At 42.1% G+C, this 15,070-nt stretch overlaps 2 protein-coding genes across 4 annotated transcripts in view; one reads left to right on the top strand and one right to left on the bottom strand.

The window, feature by feature from the left end:
• LOC147884959 (fumarate hydratase 1, mitochondrial-like) overlaps positions 1-4,364 on the top strand; it is a 72,113-nt gene extending 67,749 nt beyond the window's left edge. The window contains exons 14-17 of one of the 2 annotated variants that reach the window (XM_087397143.1): positions 3,279-3,377; positions 3,536-3,565; positions 3,701-3,770; positions 3,983-4,364. In XM_087397143.1, the coding sequence (XP_087253269.1) occupies positions 3,279-3,377; positions 3,536-3,565; positions 3,701-3,770; positions 3,983-4,065 (282 nt within the window). In that variant the 3' untranslated portion in view covers positions 4,066-4,364. Of the gene's footprint in view, positions 1-3,278; positions 3,378-3,535; positions 3,566-3,700; positions 3,771-3,978 lie in introns of both variants that reach the window. The other variant, XM_087397142.1, reaches the window with a different exon arrangement.
• Positions 4,365-11,101: 6,737 nt separating this feature from the next.
• On the bottom strand, positions 11,102-13,811 carry LOC147884958 (BTB/POZ and MATH domain-containing protein 1-like). 2 transcript variants are annotated; one of them, XM_087397863.1, is made up of 4 exons: positions 12,892-13,811; positions 12,260-12,608; positions 11,831-12,089; positions 11,102-11,663 (listed from the first exon to the last, which is right to left on the bottom strand). In XM_087397863.1, the coding sequence occupies exons 1-4, from the start codon at positions 13,365-13,367 to the stop codon at positions 11,479-11,481; spliced, it is 1,269 nt and encodes a 422-aa protein (XP_087253989.1). In that variant the 5' UTR covers positions 13,368-13,811; the 3' UTR covers positions 11,102-11,478. The 2 variants fall into 2 exon arrangements, with proteins under 2 accessions (XP_087253989.1, XP_087253987.1); XM_087397861.1 differs by having other exon boundaries at positions 11,102-11,678; positions 12,892-13,810.
• Between the last annotated feature and the right edge of the window lie 1,259 nt (positions 13,812-15,070).

Raw genomic sequence — 15,070 nt, 5'->3', positions numbered from 1 at the left:
ATGTCAAAAAGGTGGCGCATTGGAATTCTGTTGCTAGAAGTTGGCCGGACCTTCAAAGAGTCAATCTTCAAAAGGAAAACGAATTACAAGAAGAGCATCCTAGAATGGAACAGAATGAAGGAAGAACAATGACATGGGGAACCGATTCGAATTTCTGATCGCAGTAGATTGCATTCACCTATTTGAACTCTATCACAAGTTCACAGTCCAGCTAGAGAGAGACATGCTACCGAGAATGAGAAAGTGGATGGCTGAGGCAATTATGGCAGGTACACATACAAAAGATGCCACAAGAGGAACTTTTGGGAGACAGATGATCTTGCAGATATAGCTTTAAAACAGGTTTTCCAAGAGCGAAACTTTTTGAATTTGATGGAATTGGAAGACAGGAGAAGATATGGAAGCATGGATTGAAGAGCTTGAAGACAGGAGAAGATATGGAAGCATGGATTGAAGAGCACTCGGAGAGTTTGATGAGGTGGGGAAAGCTAAGGTGGCAATCTTCAACTTAAAGGACCTTCAAAACTTTGGTGGAAAAAGATCGCAGCAAGTAGAGAATATACAGCAAATCCGTTCATGTGGACAATGTTAAGAAGAATTTCTTGAAGGTTGGAATTTTCATATTCATTTTGTGGTGAAAGGTGGTTCACCATTGAATTTTATGAATGTCATTAGCAAGGCTGAGAACTACGAATAGAGGCACAGCTTGCAAAATTAAAAAAACAGAAATCAGAAATTTGGTGGAGAGAAATTTTCAGGGCGTACAAAAAGAAAGGGTCAAGGCAACTTTTTAAGGACACGCTGCGTTGCAAAACACTAATTTTCAGCCTCAAACAGAGAATTTCTGATGAGCTGCGAATCAGCCTCAAAATCAGCCACACGGTCAACCTCACGAGAGGACGAGAAGAAGGAAAATGCGATGAAGAGTGGAACCAATAAGCGGGATTTGAAGAACATTGGATTATGAGTTCTCGAACAGGCCAGGAGGATGGGGCTTTGCTACTGATGCGGGGAGCAGGGTCATAGGATTTTCGAGTATACAAACAAGGTGATCTATCCTAAGGCGGAGGTGAGGGTTACAACAGTCAAAGATTTTGCAGAAGATACATCTTCATGTAATTTTTGCCACTTAAGACTTGATAAAAGCCCATACTCAAGCTTTGGTAATAAGGGTGAAAGGGATTATCTATGCAAAACAAATTTATGATCGATTCGGGAAGTAGATTTTCTTGATGTCTGAATGATGCCCCCATGGCTCAGCCAGGATGCTGCCCATGTGGCACTCCCTCAAACCCTAGGTTCACCCCGCGAATGCTCTCCTCATGTGGGGGCTCACAGACGGGGAAGTGACCTCTATGTTTTCCAACACCTCCTCTCACTGACCCATCTTGGCCCAACACCAATACATCGATGCAGATGCTCCAGTAGCTCCCTAGTGGTAGCCCTCTAGAACAGTTCACGGTGTAGTCATAGTCTTTCTCTGGCTTTCAACAAGTGGCTTCTACTCCGCCAGGTCCATCTTTGGCAGCACCTGATGGCACCACCACCTTCAGTCACGAACCCGCATGTGAACTCGAGCTCTCCAGGTACCAACATCCTCCAACTGTCCCCCTCATGATGGGCGAACAGCCTGAAATCCTCCATGTACCAAGCTCTCAGGGTTTGTTTCAACCTATCCTCCATCTAGCTAGGTTTGCAACTAAACAACATAACCAAGACATCATATCCTAGGCACAAATCCAGTTTACCTAGACCGTCAAGCTCCAACTATGGTCTTGTGTTGTCGTCCCCCTCTTAAGTCATAGCCTCTGTCTGACAGTGAGTCTTCAGGTCCCGACGAAGAATCCCCCTCTGCTTCAGGAACACCTGCCAAGCACCCAAATGATTCCAGGCACTCGTCGTTGTCCATCACCTTCACAAAGGATCCTGAATCCTCTTCTGACCAACCTTCGATGTCGGACATATCTTGACAGTAACACCGGGGTCCATGTACCTAATCTCAGCAAGACACAGAATGGCCACCAAGAAAAATTCCTTTGTCACCACCAGCTGAGCTGAATCCTCTAACTCTGAGATGGAACCCTTCTTCTAATCAACCTCCTTTTTGCAATCTTTCACAAAATATCATTTCTTATCGTAGTAGAAGCACTTCCTCTCTTTCTCTTCTTCTTGTCTTCCTCTGAAAAGCCCGCTCCATCATGAGTTTTGGGCTTGCCTTAAGCTTACCCTTGCCCTTGTCTTTGCTCTTGTCTTGGGATATTAGGGCCTTGTCATCCTTTTTTGTACCATCGTACTTATTTTCCCGAGCTTCTTGCTGCAAACATAATGGAACCAGCTCCTTAAAAGTCATTGGCGTCGCTGTATGTCCTACAGTCATTGTAGTCACAAAACTGCTATAGCTCCAGGGGAGCATTCCCAGCAACAGCCTTGCCATCCTAGTCAACTACCTCCAGTTGATCCCACACCACCTTCATCTTGGTGATGTGTGTTCTTGTACCGATTCTCCTTCATCCATACTCATGCTTTACAACTCTGTCCTCATTGTCGAGTTCATACATATCATGCAAAGTCATCCAAGCGTCGAAGCAGGGAGAAGCTGAACCCTTTGCAAACAGCATTTCGTGAATTGATTAATGCCTCGTTTCATTACAAAGAAGTTGAGGCTTCACAGCTAGAAAAAGTGTGGCAGGCATCATCAGAATCCTCATATACTATGATTTAAATGCAGAACCAGCTGTTGTAAGCTGCATAAACTAAGTATTACATTTCTTCTAGCTGTGAAAAGAGGGGAGTTGGGGGTGGGAAGGAGCCATAAAGATAGAAGGGAAGAGGAGAGCAATGAAAAATAGAAGTGCAGGTCAGTTTTGATTGGGGATTCGGAGGTTAGGAAGGAATTGGGAGGGGGTTGGAACAGGGGTTTTAATTCATCCATGCCATTGCCTCCAGCAGAGGCTAGCCCCAGTATCGAGGAAGAGAATATTGTTACAATGTTTTTACCACACTTTTGGACTGCTCCCGAACGTTTTTCAGTGGTTTTACACGAAGCAGCCTTTCTGATAGAGTGTCTACTATTACTTCTTGGGTTGCACTGTTTTTAACCTGTTGTCTATTTTCAGCACAAGTTCTAGGATGCTTTTAGGCCCATTTTTAATGTAAGTTGACAAAAGTGTAGAACAACCTATCCCTGCTTTGCCCCCTCCTCGGGTGGTTCAATTTGGATTTCTCGTCTCTGCTCCGAAAGTTTCAGAAGTGATATGAGACATGCCTTTTGTTCGCAGTCTTTGCGGTTACTAGGGGATGCATGCGACTCATTCAAAAAGAATTGTGTGGTTGGTATTCAAGCAAATCGGAGGCGCATTTCACAGATTTTACGCGAGGTTTGTTTTTAATGCTCGTGTTTTGCAGACTATATCTTGTTAAGGTAGGCATCAAAGCCAGTCACCGTGCTGTTAAAATGTGGAGAATGCAGAATTTTGTATCCCTCATGTATTGAAAATTGTTATTATTCTTACTATATTGCCTGCATGCACTGCAGTCTCTGATGCTTGTAACAGCCTTAAATCCTGTAAGCTCTTTCGCAACCTTATCTTATTATTTGACCGTTGTAATTCTGTTTGAAGTAAAATGCTCATTCAAAGAGTAAGTTTATAAACAAGGTTCTGATACTGGAGCACTTGTTTTGATTTTGTGTCGATGCCAGAAAATTGGATATGACAAGGCGGCATTAGTAGCAAAGACAGCACACAAAGAAGGAACGACACTCAAAGTATGTATGAGAATTGATATATAATAGGTTGAAAATTGCTGTTGTATTTTTCTCCCAACTTGATACTCAAATTCCCCATTGCTTCTTTTTGTTGGTTTATCTTTGAACTCTTCTGTGTGGGCATTTGGCTTTTTATCTATCACTTCTTTTTTGTGTAGCAACGATTTAAGTAGATTTAATTCTGATTAATAGTTCTTGTTTTATGTGAATAGGAAGCTGCATTAAAACTTGGGGTGCTTTCAGAAGAGGAATTCGATAAATATGTTGTGCCAGAGAAAATGTTGGGACCATCAGAATGACAGCTAAGCTGAAGTTTAATTTTGACCTACTTTAGTTCTGTCAGGGGTTATTTGCAGATCAGACTTTATTCATCCTCCTTATATGGGTGTTCAGTCTACCACCCTTTCATTTCACCCCCTTTTGATATTGCTATGGGGAATAAGAAATGCAGACAATTGATTGCACATTCCACCGGCTTACATTTTTTCATGCCTAAAGGCTGAGTCAGAAGTGTTTTCTTGACAGTACATTCAATTTGTAGAGCTTTAGAACTAAGTTACACTGTTTTAAAGTTCTTGATAGGTCCAATTGTCTCCCTAAATGTGTGTGGTAATTCTTCAAATGCTTGCTCTCTTGAATGTGTGTGTGTGTGTGTTTTGATCTGCTTCGACAGCGCCTACAAGCGAGATTCCCATCTGTTCCGTTTGGGAAGTTCTTCTGGCTATTTGGGTTTCATCCATCCAGACTGGAGTTTCATCTTTTCTTCATTTGGGTTCACTACTAGGCACTACGTTCCGTTTGGGAAGTTCTTCTAGCTATTTGGGTTTCATCCATCCAGACTAGAGTTTCATCTTTTCTTCATTTGGGTTCGCTACTGGGCACTACGGACTTTATGGACATATAGGAATTGTAAAGTCTTTGGTGATTCTATTTTCTCTCTGTTTGGCTTTTTCAGGCGTTCTCTGCAGCAATCTTTCTTTGATTGCTTGCAGACCCACTGCATAGATTATGAGGTCTTTTTGGCATATACTGAAATTTTCAGTTGATGTAATTGTAGCATCTTGTTTTGAGATTGCTACTCGTGTAACATAAGCCTTAAAAACACACAATCAACCTCAAATTTAAACAAGAATGAAACTAGAGGCAAAGTGAATCCTTACATGCAGCACCAAGCATATACGATAAGGTATTTTTGTGTATCTGAACCTATGCATATACATTATGTTGCGTGCATGTGCCCATGCCTACATGTGTGCATGGACTTGTGCCTCTATATAAGCATTGTGTTGATTGAGAAAGAGGAAAAAGAGAGAGGGAGGGGGGGTCCATGATCTATGTAGATACAAATGGAATGGGAACTTGAGTCACATGCATCTATGATGCTTTTAGTTAAATCGACAAAGTCAGTGGAACATGCCTAGCAAGGTTTTGTTTCAATCAATAGGTTCGTCTACCTCAGGGCCAAGGGGAGGTGCCTTGGGTAAGGCCTTGTATATGATTTTAATATACTGGTCCAAGCATTTTTGCTTATCATCCTCCCTTATCACCAAAGGGTTTGCCACAATGGGGCAGGGTATGCGCTTCCCCAGCTCCGCCCCTACTGCTAGAGCAATGATGGCTCTATTAATTGGACTTTCAGGGGAGGAAATCCTTTCAAGAAGGAAAGAGGGGGAATCTGGATCCATAGTCGTGTTAGGGCGAATTGGTTTACGGTATATTGAATAATTCGTTATCGAAAATGTTTATAGAGGCTTGCTCTTATGTGCTTGTGATGAAGGGATGGAAGGTTGTGTTCCCTATGATTAGATCATTTGTTTAAAGTTTCAGTAATCCCTTCTTTGTTAAAAAAACTCCTTTCTCTAAAACAACCCTTATCTTTTTGTGAGAGAGAAAAATATGATGGAGTCGTCCTCTTTGCAATCTTTATTTCTCATGTTGCAAGGACAATACTAATTGAATGCTTCCTTTTTGCTAGCAAATGTCTGCATAGTTTTTCCTAACAATAAGTGAATCAAGTTACTATCCATGCATTGTGTTGTCTTGCACTTGGAGTATTAGTATAGTAAGGGCCTACTAGATCCTTGCTATGTTGTCAAGCTAACCTTTCTATGCCTCCAAAGGATTGTAAACTTAGAAATCTTAGCTTTTGTTTGATGCAACTTTTTCGTCAAACAAGTCGGTTACTTTGCTTACTAGATTGATGGCACAAATAGTAATTCTTTGATCAAGTTATTAATTGCCTCCCAATAGTTTATACTTGGCAATCACTGCGATGTGTGTGCCAAAATGTCAATCAACTTCCACAACCACTAGGGAAGGAAATTGCTCTCTAGAGAAGAAGTAATATGATCTAATTTCATAATCTGTAATGTTTAATTGTTCCATTACCAATTTGTTACAATGAGCAAATTCTTTTTAGGTTAGACGTAAAAAACAAAGCAACCAATTCTTTTTTGTTTCCTTCATAGTATTTTTTAAGAATCCCCTTCTTGTGTTTTGTGCTATTCAAGCTCTTCAAATTACATTTTTATGTTTGTGATTACAAAAAAATGTCAATTTTGAAAACAAACATTTGTTAATTAGAGAAAGAAACACAAGGCGCCGTTTCCCCTCCCTCAAAAGTAGGTGAAAAACATTTGTTAAGGTAAAAAGCATTAGGGAAAGCCGCACAAGGCTCTGATCCCCCTCCCTCCATTACATCGGTAGCTAGCCATGGTTTGCCATTAGTTAGCTTGGGGTTAAGGGAGATCTTATAGGGCAAGGCTAAATTAGCCTAGGTTAGAAAATTTGGAAGTGAAAAAGCATCTATGCCATATTTAGCGATGGCCTAGGCTATGAGTTTTATAGTAGATCTCTTTCTACCTTCAAGTTAGGGCCTATGCCAATGTTGTGCACGTGTGGATGCGACTAGGGTAGCTCTTCTATCCCTAGAAGTCGAATATTCTTTAGAAACTTGTATGCCAAAGCGTTAAGGGCTAGCTAGGAGGTTTTGAATCTATCAAAGGACACAGTGTGTGACAGAGAATCAAGATATGGGAGTTTCAAGCATTAATAGAAGGTTCCTTTCTTTGAAAAAAAAAAAAGGCTTTGGAGTGCCCATCGCGCAAGGTAATGTGGTCGTTTCATATATTGTAACCTCTTCTTGTCAATTGCTTTGGTTGTGGCTATTGCTTGTGGTATATATGAATAGGAGCTTGACTTAGTTTGTTACAGATGATTTGCCAATATTCAGAACATGTCACATGTTTAGCAGAGCTTCTTTGGAAAATGGTTGCGTTGTATGTGTAAACGGCTGTAAAATAGAATGTGGTGACTAAGGGTAACTACTACGATGCAAAAGAATGATTGTCTTGTCGTACCTTTGCGAGTTGTAGAAATTATACACGATTCATTTGTAGAAACTTATTATCACGTGTGGTTGACATCTTATGAGAGTTAGAATTAGGGAAGCTTTAGGCGACTTATTTGCTTTGAAAGAGAGATGATAAAGATCGATGGACATTGGTCTGTTTGCTAAGAGGATAATAATTTGGAAATAACTTGTGCATGATTTTGAGAGCACTCTAGGATAATGTGGGAAAGGTCTCTTTAAATGGAAAGAATATATGGAATGGACATAAAGAAGGAAATAGGGATGGGAAGCATGAACTAAATTAGTTTTCAAGACTATAATTTTAGAAGAAATTAAATGGAATCATGTTGTGAAGAAGTAGAGGATGACCTCTTACCATTGGATAATTGCGGTATATGTGGCTTCGTAGGAGAGCAAACCCTAAGAGAAAATGGAAAATGAAGCATGAGAAATCTGTTCTATGTACAAAGAGAAAAAAAGAATTGGTATTTCCCCTTCCCCATAAGACATTGTATGCTAGAAGTACGGTAGTTGCATGCATGTGAAGAAGATGCATAGACAAACGTGCTCACACATACATATCTATGCACCCACATACAATTGAGAATCCATTTGTACAAAAGTCTTCATTTCTATTGGAATTCTAGAGATGAAGGGAAAAATAAGCCGTAGCATTAAAGGAGAAGGCTAATAAAGTAGTCCACATTCTCTTCATTCAAGCTTGTAAAGCCTATAGTATTTCATTATAGTTTGCCTCAAAATGAGCATTTCTAATTATGTGTGGCGCACATGTGCTCGCGCTGTGTACACACACGCACACACACTGTTGGGATAACTCCAGCAGTGAGCCCCACATAGGTATGAAATGGGAGGCTTATACCTACTTTAAGTACGAGGATTGCACATGAGGAGAACAAAGCATCCCAGTTGGCAGTACATAGGGCTGATTAGAAAGCCATGTGTGCAATATCATGGTTGTCATGTAGACCAAGTATCTTGAATGAAGTTTTACTTTATCAATAACTAAAAGGTGTGTAATGTCCTAAACGAGGTCATGCACAGGCATGTTAATCAGGGGGTATGGGTAAATTGAAAGAAAAAGGGAGACTTTTTAGTCTAATAATAGGAATTGCATGTAGAAAAAAAACATTTAAATTATAGACAATAGAAACACCTCTTGGATATAGAAGTTCAACAATTTTCTTTAATTTGGATACTATAAAGGGAACCTTACAATATTGCTAGATTATAATTAGAATAAAGGGAACCTCACAATATTGAATCATTATAATTAGCCTAACCTATAGCGTACCTTAAGGGTTAAATGAAGATGTTGGTCTTGTTGCAATTCAAGCAAGCTTTGAATCTCAAACTACAATAACAACACTTCCCAAGTTCATTAATCATTCGAATGACCAAAGGTTGATAGTTGATTTGATTGAAAGTAAGGTTCATATTTCCTTTAATAAAGGCTAAGGTTCATATTTCTTTAATAAAGGCATATCTTGATGTTGCTAAAAAAATTGCATTAAACACACATGCTAAATTTGATGCCAATAATTAGGCACAAAATTCTACTTGAACTCCCCTTTTACAATCGTGTCATCTAAAATTGGGCCAAATATTTGCCTCAAATCTATGATCATAAGAAAATTGAAACCTACAATCGCCATGTAGGATACTATGCAACTTGAAAATGTGTCAACAAACAACCATCAAATTTGGACCTATGATAATTTAATGACTTGCACATTTGGAAATTCATATACCTTGGATTTATGCAACAATATCTCTTCAATAACTATGTTCCTTAGAATGTACTCACCTTGCTATGTGTAATTATGTAAAACCACGAGCCTAGGTGCTTATTTGCCAAGATTTGGACCACACTAGCAAGACCACTTATCATCTAGTTCACATGATCATAAACTTGTGGCTAGAACAATAAATCCTAAGTGTTATCTTGTACTAAAGCTGACTAAAAGAATTAGCTAGACCATTGAATTCTAAGTGTTGGATTGAAACCCAAGTCATACAAAACCAGCTAAAAGAATTGCATTGTTTTGTATGATGGGCCCCAAACAAGTTGCTTTCGTTATTGAAATATGTGCAACTTGGCATTGTTCATGCTTCTTAGACATTAAAAACTACACACCATCCTAATGTTAAGAAATGAAAGATCGGAAATGCTTGAAGGATGCCTTATTGGAGCACAATCAATCATCAATTACTCCTTTGCATGTAGTAGAGACCGTTGCTATGTGAAATTTTGTTTCTCAAATGGTACATATGTCATTACATCTGTGCACGAATCATACTAATGAGACCATTCTTTTAAGGGAGAGATTTATTTGTTTAGTTGAAGATGAATTTGTAATCTTAAGGTGCAACTTCAAAATGATGGTTAAGGATGATGACCAAGTCTACCTATAGTCCATGACTTCCAACTTCACTCAAAACAACTGTGAAACGCATGCAGTGCAAACTTATTCACATGGAGAAGATATAGGTCAAGATTAATGACTCACTTATACTACCTTGAGGGGAGGAAAGCTGGCCATCAAAAGTTTCTCAATGTAAATCAATGTACAAGGAAAGTGGGCTAATCTGACTACTAAATGAAATTTCCAAGGTTTTCTATAAACCTTCTCGATGAGGCACATTAAGTTACTCGCTCACTCTAATCGCTGTCCTAAATAAAGTCTATTAATTTTATATGTCACATTAAGCTAAGCTTGTAGGCCTGAGTTACTCTCTGAAGCTTGCCCCTCCCACTCATCAACCTTCGCCTCGCCATCTCCCTCCCGCCTCCTCTCCGCTCCCCTTCTCCACGCCTCCCCTCCCTCCCCTCTATATATAATCCCGCAACAGCTGAGAACCTTCCAAATATCAAGCTTCTAGATATACACCGCCACCCTTCTGGATATCTCCCACCGCCTCACATTTTTTCCCACCCTCACATCTTACCTTCATCGCATTTATTTTCTCCCTTGAGCTTAGCTTAATCGTGTCCCACTCTTCCCGCCACAAATTCTAATAGCTATACCTCCGCGGGCATTAGGCTAAGAACCATTTCTATATCTCATTGTCCTCATTTAAAGGAGAAAATAGATCCTCGGTTGCAAACCAGAGGGCCGAAAGGAGCAGTTCGATATCCTATCTGGAAACGTCTCATCGCCCTCACTTCAAGGAGGGAAATAGAACCTTTGTTACAAGCCACAGGGCCAAAATGTATAGTGCTGTAAAATGAATCGCATGGAGAGACTCATCCTCACAGCCCTTGCATTATCAGATCCTCTCTCAGCCCTTGGCCTTATCAAAATCGGACAGCCATAGGTTCAGCCCAGCAGACTGAACCCTGCTCTGCTCTGTCTCACTAAAATTCAGGACTCATTCATTGCCTAAGATACTGAAGTAAAATTCCGAATATTAAACAGGATTATGATTCTGGAATGTTCTAGTTCTGGAGAGATCATTGTCTGGGTCGGGATATGAATGCGACACTCGCATAGTACAGTTAGTATAAAAAAAAGGAGGGCCCTGATATTCTGAATCTATAAGCCAAGGCCCAGCCGTTCTCAAGGTTGCTCCATCTCACCTCTGTGCTCACTGAACGTGACACTTGCATAGTACACAGTTAGTAAAAACAAGGAGGGCTTATGAATGTGACACTTGCATAGTACAGTTAGTTAAAAAAAAGGAGGGCCTTGATATTCTGATATTCTGAATCTATAAGCCAAGGCCCAGCCGTTTCCAAGGTTGCTTCATCTCACCTCTGTGCTCACTGAACGATACATGCTGCAATGCTTAGTACTGATTGAACCATCCCCCCTAGAACTTAAAATATGCATTTAAATATGACAAGATACAATGTGCTATCATTCAACTCTTCTATAGACCCACAAATAGCAACACAAGCCTTCAAGCACGGTTGCCATTTTGCAACAAGCCTTCAAGCACGGTTGCCATTTTGCACCTCTAGGAAAATTTGTAGAAGTTGCACTAGAAGTCAAAAGTATGTGATGATTAAACCGCAATAAAGATTTGGGGCATTACACAATGAAATGAGGTTTTTTGCTCCTTAAAGCTGCTACTATTGTACCACTTGAAGAAGCATTGATTATTTTTTCCTTGCCTTAATAAAGCATGTAAAGCTGGCAGCCAAACAACCGGTCACATATTGAAGACACAGAAATCATAACCAGGGGTATGGCCTGCTGGCCGCAACTCCAAACCACACCTCATTTCGAGATGTGACAGCAATCCTTGACATCATTAGTTGAGAATTGTATGAAGCATTGCACGTACAAAATTCAGTTCTCTGTCGAAACATCATTTGGCCTCTCCTCTGCGGGCAAGCTTATGTTCGTGGCCTCACTCGCCTACCATTGGGATCAGATCCATCCAGCCCAGGGGGCCATACAGCAGCTCTCCTGTTCACAACTGTGGGAATACCTACACCTGCTTCTTCATCAACTCCAGCAACAGCTTCCAAAAGCTCTGACTGCAGAGAAGGGCAGCTCTCGCGAAGATATTCATAACCATCTGACATCATCACGGCTGTCAAACCAAAAAACCAAAGAGCTTACTTGCTTAATAACACAGACAGCTATTCCACATGGCATCCATCCTAAGGAGAGTATAAAACTGCAAGAACCAGTAATACTAATAAAAACATGGACTCTCAGCATGCCTGAAGTGACTGATCGTACCTGCTAGATTAGCTGCTGCAAATTTTAGGCAAACAGCTTTGAGCTGTGGGGAGTGATGCTGCTCTGCCAGAGCGAGGGTGGTGGCCACAGTCAGCACACTAACTTCTTCACACAACCTAGATTCACATAGGGACCTTAGACGATCTAAACCATATCTATCTGCTGCAGCTAGCAGATGCTGTGCCATCATTGTACCCTCAGCTGATTCGCTGTCGTCTGAGTCAGGAAGAGAATCCGTATAGATGAAGTGTAGCATTGCCTGCAACAACCCAATTTTAAAAAAAGGGTCTATATTGGACGGGTCATGGTCAATATTTCCTTATTATGATAACCACAGAAGGTACAAGCAGCACAAGCCGCACAAGCCATTGCGATGGACAAATGAATTTGCATAAATGGATGTCACCGAAGTAAAACTCACTCTCTCACCTTAAATACAGAGGCTTCCATGTCTTCAACACGCAACGTGTCGGTATTCTGTTCCCTCAAGGGACCAAACAATTGGGCCTTGAAGACCGGTGAGCGTGCGGCCAGGAAGAGCTTATGGGCACGAAAAGTCTCACCATCTACTTCAAATGTGATATCAGTGTTCTCCTCACTCTCTAACAAGTTCCCAAAATGAAGCCCTAGATCAGACGAGGGTACGTTGACAGAGGAGTTCTTGGGCCCCTGAGTCGAAGAAACCACAACACCAACAGTGCAGGTGATAGCAAGACTGTCATTCTTTAGGAAGTCTGAGTTTTCAAGCACAGCTCTTCGAAAGAAACGTTTGTAGCCCCTGCAGGATACGAACACCCAAGTTCTAACAGCAGGTCGAAGAAAGGAATTGAAGGAACAAACGAAGGTTTGCACCAAACAGCAGATCATCGAGACGAATTGAAGGAACGACGAGGGTTTTGCAAATTTCTCCGCAGACACATCAAAATGCTGCGGAGCTTTGCAAATTTCTGTGCAGACACATCAAAATGCTGCGGAGCTTTGCAAATTTCTGCACAGACACATCGAAATGCTGCGGAGTAAAAGGGAGGACAACATGGATCTGGGGGTAAAAGACAGCATACCACATGCTTCCACGATACTTCAAGGTGTAAGGTCCGCTCTCCAAGGAACGATCGAAATGGCTGTGGACCTTGTGCTTGCCCTTTCCACTCTGATCCAGCAGAGTGAGTTCGAAGAGAGCCCGCACATCCGTCCCCTCGCTGGCAAGCGCTATGAACACAGAAACATAGAGCGAATTGTCTTCTGCGTTTTTGCCATCAGGGTAGAAGTAGATCGCCCATTGATAACCGCCAACAGTGAAGGTGTCGCTGGTGATGTACTTTCCCACGCCCATGCCCTTGGCAAGAGAATATCCGTTGATTGTGAAGTGGTGCGAGCCATTGATGGTTTCTGTCACAGAGCTCGAGAAGGATGCCACCGTCACTATGTTCGCCCCCGCAGCACCAGCTGCCCCAGCCGCTGCCCCTCCTCCTCCTCCTCCTCTTTGCCCGCCACCGCCTCCACCCCCACCCTGCAAAGCGATCGGGAGGCGCGCCATGGACGATTTCAGAATGGGATCGGTTAGGGCAAAGGCATTTGGGATAATTGGAGGGCGAACTTCAAAAGGATTAAGAGATCTCGCCCTCCCTTTGTCCCTCTCTCTGTATCAGCCGCTATATCTCTTTCTCTGTCTCTTCTTCCTCCAATTTTTCTGTGTCTCGGGTTTCAGCGGGATGAACCTGTCTCACGCTCAAAACCGCAGTCTCTCTCTCTTTCTCTCTCTCTCTCTCTCCCACGTCAATGCGTCCCTAGCTCCCTCCCTCTCCCACTGCTGCTGTCCCCAGTCGGCGGCTCTCGCTCGCTCCCTGAACTTCTGTCTCCGCTTCACCGAAGCGAGAACGAGGCCGACAACCGGGAACGAGTGTTCCGTGAGCTTGGCGCGGGTGGAGGAAAGGGAAGGGCTCTGCCAAAATGGAAAGGAGGATTTGATGCTCACTCATTCAACAAGACGACCTCGACTCGAGAGGACGGCAATTTTTCGTATTTATTATTTCCAACTGATTTGTCATGTGGGCTGCAACGTCATTCATTCATTCATATTCAAGCCCTAATACTATCTACTAGTATCAACACACCTTTGTACCCAGGACAGACACGCCCGAACACTGTCCGGGTGTTCACACTAGTCTCTCCGAAAAGGTCATGGGAAAGGTCGTAGCCCCACATTGACAAATAAAAAACATGGGCCCACATTGGGTCCCCCAAAAATGTTATCCTCCATGCAGAGGACACCCACCTACTTGGCCGAGTGGCATGTTCACCCGCCAAATGCCCAATTGGGGACTAAACTCACGCCGACGACTGGCATTGAGAGAATCATGTAGCCACTCCACCGATCCAACTTTGGTGCTATTAACTGCTAACAACTTTGTCATAACTTGTCTGCCTATTAGTATGAACCACACACCCAATGGTCCATCTCACTTCTTCCTTGGGCGCGCAAGTGGTTTGAACCCACCATAACACAACAGATTTGTGTCCTCCGACCCATGAAAGCAGGGCACCCACTCCCAACCCCTCAATCACTACATGACCGCCACTACACCAATCACACATGGTGTGAACCACCACATCCAGCGGCCATCCTCCAATTCTATTTCCTCCTCCATGGACAAGCAAGTGGGCTAAACCAAGGCTTTTTCCCACAAAGGCCAAATGCAATGGCAATCTAATGGCAAGCCGAGTGGCCTGACTAGCACTAGATATTCAAGCCCCATGGCCATTCGAAATTGCATAGACCTATCCATTTTACTCTCCAAATTAATGTTCACAAGCCACTGCCCCACAAGCATGCACTTATTCCAACGCTATAAGAGTCACCTAACGGCCTCGGTGCCGACACACCCCATTAATGTGGCATGCGTGAACTAAAGAAATGCTCGCACCAAAGCGTAGGTGCACACATTTCTCCAACATGGAAACACGTCCTAATAGGGTGTCTAGCAATGGGCCTATAGGGGCAGCTCCTTTTATCACCAATACTTTTGCTAGTAGCACATTCTCAATGGAAATCACCATTCCAATTAATGCAAGCTATTGAAAATAGCACTTTCCAACCTTTCTACCATCCTATTAGAACCAACATTTCAACCATCCACTGAGAAGCTCAACTAACACCGCCAATATGAGGATTTGATGGACTAGCAAATGGAGAGTATCTTATTGTCGTAAGATTGCCAACAATTACTAATCCACAAAAAT

Source organism: Dipteris shenzhenensis, chromosome 26 (genome assembly GCF_047967505.1).
Source record: "Dipteris shenzhenensis isolate YYH24624 ecotype China chromosome 26, Dip_SZ_1.0, whole genome shotgun sequence".
NCBI lineage: Eukaryota > Viridiplantae > Streptophyta > Polypodiopsida > Gleicheniales > Dipteridaceae > Dipteris > Dipteris shenzhenensis.
This window is presented reverse-complemented; position numbering and strand designations above follow the sequence as displayed.